Raw genomic sequence first — 7,536 nt, forward strand, 5'->3', positions numbered from 1 at the left:
GGGGGGGGGGGGCGGGGGGGTGCGATGAATCCGGACATTGATTGAGTGTTCGGATCCATCACACCCCCGCCCCATCCGTGGGGCGCGTCCCGAGTCGAGACACTTAGTATTATACGTCGTTTTGTCAGGATTGACGGCATGAAAGTAGAAGGCCTCAAAATACAAATATCACATCCCCTTCCTCTCCATAAACAACAGCTTTGTAGCATGCGGTTGCCTTGTTTGCCTCGACTGCTTTCATAGACTGCTTACTTGCATCAATGGTTCTTGCTGTCCCTTGGCTCCCACACTTATCTCAATCCCCTGAACTTTACAGTCTATGATCATACCCCTTAGCCTCAGCTTAGTGCCTGACTTTCTCACCTTCAAGGCAATGTCGCAAATCACACACTGGGTTATCGAGAGCCCTGTTCCAGAAAGCCCCGCGACTCTCATGAGAGATGATGTCATCTATCGTTATAGAACCTTCGATTTGGTAGGTTACACAGCTAGGCCCCCAAACTATAAGCTCACCTCGATTAGACTGTTGCTATTGTCCCTCTGGAGAAAACCCATACGGTGATACAGCGTCATCACAACCAGGACGCGGTAGCAAGACCTAGAAAGCCCAGCGAGATTACAACGCAAACTTTCTCGTTGTCAACGCAATGGCGAGTCTTTCAGCACAATTTCGAAGTAAGTTTGTCAAAAGTGGACTGGAGAAGGCAACTGACACTTCATTTCGCAGGCGATCTCTCCTGAAGAGCAGCATCAAGTTTTCAGGATCTGCGCGGCCATTGCTCCCGAGCATAATAGACGAACCGACGCAGAATGGCGAGATTCCATTAGACGTTTGCCATCAACGGAAACGAACTGTTTATCACCTTTGTTGCTCCATGTGTCCTTCGAAGTTTTCCGTACGAGCTGTGCAGCACCGCATCTCCTTCATGACCCCAGGCTCCTTCAGAGATCAGCAAACGATAACTTAGCTGAACTAAGGAAGCTTCTTGGCGCAACAGAGGATATATCGTGCAACATCTTAGCCTTAGAGGATCGAATCGTTCGCGGTTTGCCCATCGGATTCACCAAAAAAGTATACGAGAGTTTGCCATCCGCCTTGATCAATATCCTGCCATTCGAGACGGTCTCCAGGGCTCTGAGTATGATGTACAACGACCACCCTACAAGCGATCGTAATCATGAAACTGACGCAAAATAGTGATGAGATGGAGCCCCGTATGCGCAAACCAAATCATAAGTTCGGAGTGCTTCTCTGGCAATGTGCAGTCTCGCAAGAGGATAGCATTTTGTTTCGCGATTGGATGGCATCTGATGATGGCAAGCTTCACTATTGCCGAGTTAAAGATAGCTTACGTCAGCCTCTCACTCAAGAAGAAGTCGAGCTGTCTCTAACAACTTTGCGATGCTACGAGCTGGTCCTTGCTCCTGATTATTGGTGGAGAGATGTGAGGCCTCTGGTTCCCGCAAATTCATATGTGCGGGGCTCAAAGCGTCGGGAGGAGTCATGGATTGATGCATTCACAAAGCACCTCAACGGGCTTGCACAAAAACCTCCGCTGGACTTATGGAAAGTAGCGGGCTCTTCTTTCAAGGACGCTTGCAACGATGCTCCTCTACGCTGGTTGGATGCAGTCCTGGATAAAAGGCCACCCTCAGATGTGTTTGTCCAGACGTATTGGCAATTCTATTTGACCGTAACGAAAGATGCCTCATGCAATGCGCTTGCAGGTCAGGCAATGCAGCGACAGGCCTCACAGAGAGGGTATTAGTTTGGCAGACGATGGATCTTCCCTTTATTCGCCCCTTTTGTATTTCACCCAGACATCCTTTAGCATCTGTCCTCTTTGTATCGTATCTAGACATTTTGATTTATTTCTGGGCTTGAGTCTTAACATGGGTTGTTGTTCCTTGCAAGTGTAATCATCATCACTTTTGTGATTTTTACAGCATTTCTCGTATTTTGGTCGCTGCTCTAACACCGAAAAGCGGGATTGCGGCCAGGTTGGCGCCATAACTGATAAGCATATGTGGCAAAGAATAAGATTCATAATGAATACCGGAGCAACTACAGTACTAGATCGCATTACTGTTGTATTTATCCTGTCCATATCTGTTACCCCTTCCTTAACAATGGCGTTGCACTCGAACTCATTTCATGCAGTACCGACTTGAAGTTACCTTCAGTGTCAGTAGGAAGCTGACTTGGATATTCTTACCTGGCTTATCTGGTCGGCTTCCAAATTCTCAAAATACCTGCTAGAGCGATGAAGCCGGTTGGTAAAATATGTCATGCGATGACAATTTGGTTGACAAATATTTCAAAAGGGTTGCAAGAAAGTCGAAGAAGAAGGAAATGTCCGCCAAGTCCACCAAAATCAGGAAAAGGGTCAGAGGTTACCAATCAGGAGACAATACGCAAGAGAGGAGATGATGTTATGTGAGTCGATTACGCTTCTGCCGTTGTCTCATACGGCTCTTGTTGCGCCTTCTTTCTACCAAATCGACAGGCACTAGCCGTCCATATGTTGGCTCACTTGGTCCGCCATGGACAACAGTCTGTAACCCAGTCCTTTCTCCATGAAACTCAACAAGAAATTTGCGCAAAGCCTTCCCATTGCGCGGAGAACTACAGAGATCTTGTTGGCAGGGCTCGAGAGCAATGGGAGACTCTTCGAAACTGGCCACGAAGTCGCTTCATGTCATTGTGAGTGTGAATACTATACGTTGATAAGATGTTTAACTAACAGTCGACTTTTTGGTTTGCAGAAGCATCTTTAATTAATTTCTGCAACACCAGGCTTCCATATACACCGACCAAGATCAGTACTTGGCTCAATTGTCACGATCGATGCAGTTTCGCGGTAAATTGAGCTTCCGCAGAAGTTGGTTCCAATCACGTGTCGACCTAACTATCTCAAAATCACATTTCTGGTGGATTGTAACCTAGCTCTTCATTGTAACCTCACCTCCAATACTTGCCTGTATAACTGCGGCGCTCTGAATCTGATGTTTGCATAATTGCCTCCTTTTCACGTAGTTGATCGCCCTCGAACACGCATACAGTATGGACATGCAACAAGACAAACCATCCGAGAGGGAGATACACCCTCCAAAACGAAAACATGACGACCTTGTCCAATCATCTAGTTCGGAAGCTGATGGGAAGAAAAACAAATCATACAGTTGGCGAGAGCTCCTTGAATACACCAAACATCGCAGAATGCAAGAGAGCTCTGATGAAGAACACGAGCCTGTTGAAAATATTTCCCAACCACTCCCATTCCACCCCGAGACCGTTCCGTCACGTCCTAGCTTGCCGCACCAGGACCGCGTTCATTCAGCCAAAGTTCCGGACGGCGATTCTGGAAACGAAGACGACATTCCATTTAGAGATGCTGCGACTGGTAGTGAGGAAGGTGATAAGGAAACTCTTGATAATGCCGTGGATGGGGCTTCGGACTCAGAAAAGTGGGTCAGCTCAGACGACGAACAGAAATCGAATGTTTCATCAAATTGAAGTTACTACGAAGTTGATAAGCTTTAATGAATGACACATTCGTGTTGCTGACTGGCGATGCTATTTAGCTTTCGGCCGGGCATATGTCCTGGCTTCAAATCTATTGTTCCCCCTCTAATGAGTTGCCTCGACTCCAAACCTTCATCAGTGAAGTCACGCCTGGCAAGATTTGCAATCAATGACCGTCAAGGTTCTCAATGCCATCCTCAACTATTAACACCCGACACTACTTTCGTTTTGTTATACCCAAAGCCCTGCTTTTACTTATTTGCCTTTCGTTATCCTTTGTGCCAAATATTTCATTCAAGGCCCTGGGAGTAATTGCTCCTAAGTATGAGGACCGCGTGCAAGTCTTGCTTCCCTTCATCTGCGATCAGATCCAAGTTGAGTGTTGGCGTCCATTTCAACCCGTTCTGGATCATGCTTCATATCTTTCTTTGATGCATGGGCAGGATGCCTCCACCAAGGGCTCTGTTCGAAAATCAGACTCGCTGCACACTATTTTAAAAGGCCTAGTACTGAAGGCGATACCAACGGCGGTCACCAGTACTATGGTTACCGAAGGCCTAGGCTTTCCGTTCTGGGCCGCATTCTCACTTACTACTGCTCTACTATTCATGATGGGAGCGGTTAATTTTTGGTTGTTTCTTCCCCTCACAGAAACAATACGGAAATGCAAAACGATACGAGATGATAACCTGTATGGTTCCCTTTCAGGATGTACCGAGGAAAGACTGACTGTAGAGTAGGGTGAATGGACCAGTCGACCATAATATGGAGGTTACATATATTGCATCCTGCAAAACCAATGCAATGCTGCGCTCTCTATGGAACGTAATCCTCTCACTCGGTATTATCATAACGTTCCTATTTGTAAAGGATACAAGAAACTACGCAAACTACATTCGACTTGCTCATCAAATACGTTCTATGGATGATACATATGAGAAGATAGCTAAAAGCTTTCCGGAGGCGATAAAAATTATCAATGAGATGAAGATCGGGGACGGTATCACTCAAAAGTTCTATGAGGCGTGTTTGCAGATCACTGAGGTCAGGCCTGTGTCCATCCGCGACGTAAATGGGATCGGTGTCTCAAGAGAAGAACGACATAGATTTTTCGCCAAGGCATTAACCACAGTTATTCGCACAAACCTCTTCCGAACTCAGTACAGAAGAATCGGACTGTTTAGCGAACCGTTTGTCGATCTGGAACAAGGAATTTCGAACCATCTCAACCAAGATCCAATGCTGAGGACTGCGCCACTCTACTTATCATATGCAACTCTATAATACTAAGAAATCCTTTCCTCTTAAAGCTTGAAATTGAGACAATCGTCTGTCCAGTAGTGAGCTCCACCAGACTAAGGCATATATGCTTCTAGAGGCTGTCTTGTAATTCGTCTAAAAGGAATTCCAACACTCAATAGATCGCTACAAACTTAGGCTCTGTAGCGAGTTATCGGTAATCGCTAAGCGCTAGGATGAGTCGGGATGAGTCTCGGTGAGCTTTTCGAGTACTTAAGAAGGCCGCAAGTCTATTGCACCCCTCAAGTTTTCTCCCTGGACAAAACTAACGACGCCAGAATAGTTAAGTAAAAAAGACCCTACCAAGTTACTACGTCTTAATATGAAGCCTCTTGGCCTTTTGTTCTTCCTTTCTATTATCTTATGGCTAGTAACGTATGCCGTATCACCGCCGTACCCAAACAAAGACGATAGGCTTTGTCTTCGTCCCCCCGCATTTTATACCCAGGACGTAAAAGACCGCTTTTGTATCCAGGATGGCCCATCTTCGAATTCCCGTCCCAACATTGTCTTGCTGGCCCTCGGGGGGACTGTCAGTGCTGTGGCTGACTCTCCTACAAATACATCTCATTATACCGTTGGTGTTTTGTCTATTCATTCTCTGTTGCAGAATATTACAGAAAGATGGAGCCCTTGCGTCAATGTGACCGCTTACCAGATCATGTCACTTGACAGCATTGACATGAACTCATCACACATGATATCGATGAGCAGGAGGGTCAACAAGGAGCTCAACAATCCCGATGTAACAGGGGTCATTCTTCTTGGTGGTACAGATGCTATGATCGAGTATTTAACATTCATTGCTCTTACCGTAAAGAGCAAAAAGCCCATCATAGGTACGGGGGCATATAGACCACATACAGCACACGATGCCGATGGGCTTCAAAACATCGTCGACGCAGTCATATTGGCAGCGACAGAAGGCTGGAGTGAGGACTATTATGAAGTTGCTATGGTCATGGACGGTGATATCTTTCGTCTTTGGGGGACACGAAAGGAGAACGACCGGTTTGTACCTGGATTCGGGTCATCGATCGGGAGAGTTGAAGGATACCGGGTATCTTTTCACGATCTTCCTGGCCGTCCCGCGCCCTTCAAATTCGACATGACCGAGTTTTCAAGCGTTTCTTTACTGCCGGTGGTCCCGATATTCTTAGTGCACACTGGATTCGACTACAAAGCCCTCGAGAAAGCCGTTGATGAGGGAGCCCGAGGACTCATCATAGGTGTATATGGTAATGGATATATACCTGCCACAACTGGGACAGCAATCACAAAACTCGCGTACGAAAAGGATATCGTTGTTATGGGAGCTGGGGTTAATTCTGTGGCGGTCACCTATGCGAGAGTCAAAGGTATGATTCCTGGACAGGATTGGGATGCACGCCAACTGCGAATCCTGACTCAGCTTTACCTCGTACAAGGGAAGGGTACGAACAAGCACGAGCTGAAGAAAGGGTTAGAGCATGGAGCTAAGCCACATATATCTGCCGAGTAGAGTGTTGTGATCTGCAAGACGGATATCAAGGCAAACGATGGTACATTGGAAGAAAGTTGAGGAAAAAGAAAGCGAGCCGATACTGCTTATAATGGCATATGTTCGGCTTAAGGTTAACCAGTCATAGCTTGCTGCGACTGCGTGATTTGGAGATAGCGGAGACGACAAGTCTCACCGATTGTGGCTGTTAGACATTACAGCAACCGGAGTATGGAAGTTCTAAACCCTTGCTTAGTCTAGACATGATGCTACACCATTTTTGTTCAGTCCACATCATCAACCTCTTGATCAACCTCAACGTAGTCTGCCTCTTATTCGAAAATTTATCTCTCGTGAGATGTGAAGGAAAATCGTGTTTTGATCAACAACATGATGATATCTCATCTGGTATACTTCGGGATCACGGTCGTTGGGAGCACCATGCAATAAAAGCCTGACGATAATTGTTGGTGGAGAGCCTCAGGACCGAATGTGTGGGGACGTCTGCGTGGGGTGAGGGGACATCGTGTAAACCCATTTGCACCACCAAATCGCCAGTCGACTGCTTGAATGAGATATGGAGCCCAGAAGACTCGGATGTGAACTTGTATAGGCGATGGATAGAATTTAAGTTCCGTAGATGTGGGAGTCGGCAATGGACTGCTTGTTGACGATGTTGATATCTCAAACACGTCGTCGTCCAAAAGTCGCATGGTTGAGCCTTGGGTTCTGATGGTTCCTTTTACGCCGTTATTGACAATGGCTGCATTTCACTGCGCCTTTCCTATCTTTCACGGACAAGTTCAGGTTTCCAAGTGATTCAGCTGCGCCGACGGATAGTCAAATGCTTTCTTGCACTTACCACCGGTTAGACATCTCATGTGCTGGTATCGAATCGACGCTTTCTGCTATTCCAATACAGGCTTGCTATAGAAGATACTTCTGTATATGTCGCATTCTGTGTGCTTCTGGGATACTTTCTGTGGATGTAACTAGATAGCAGTCGCAAAGACGAAACTGATTTGGAAGGGGCAAGAATCTTAGAAAGAGGCGTTGGAGTGTGCAGATCTCTCAAGAAAAGAGAAAGAGAAAAAGAAAAGGGTCCAGAAAATCAAGATCAAGGTTAATGTTTCTTTGAACAATAACATCAGGAATAGGAACGTTAACTGTGAGTCAAGTTGACCTTTGTTATTTATTGATTGACGCTCTAAGGAAAAAAAAAAAAAAAAAA

General features: G+C 46.1%; 2 protein-coding genes across 2 annotated transcripts; both read left to right on the forward strand.

The window, feature by feature from the left end:
* Window positions 1-3,064: 3,064 nt before the first annotated feature.
* FIESC28_09182 (uncharacterized protein) lies at window positions 3,065-3,517 on the forward strand (the record flags this gene model as incomplete). Its single annotated transcript, XM_031163319.1, has 1 exon — window positions 3,065-3,517. The coding sequence occupies one exon, from the start codon at window positions 3,065-3,067 to the stop codon at window positions 3,515-3,517; it is 453 nt and encodes a 150-aa protein (XP_031012621.1).
* Window positions 3,518-5,147: 1,630 nt separating this feature from the next.
* Window positions 5,148-6,326, forward strand: FIESC28_09183 (uncharacterized protein; the record flags this gene model as incomplete). Its single annotated transcript, XM_031163320.1, has 1 exon — window positions 5,148-6,326. One exon carries the CDS (start codon window positions 5,148-5,150, stop codon window positions 6,324-6,326), a length of 1,179 nt encoding a protein of 392 aa, XP_031012622.1.
* Between the last annotated feature and the right edge of the window lie 1,210 nt (window positions 6,327-7,536).

Source organism: Fusarium coffeatum, assembly GCF_003316985.1.
Source record: "Fusarium coffeatum strain FIESC_28 chromosome Unknown BRIP53273_contig_231, whole genome shotgun sequence".
In the NCBI taxonomy this organism is placed as follows: domain Eukaryota; kingdom Fungi; phylum Ascomycota; class Sordariomycetes; order Hypocreales; family Nectriaceae; genus Fusarium; species Fusarium coffeatum.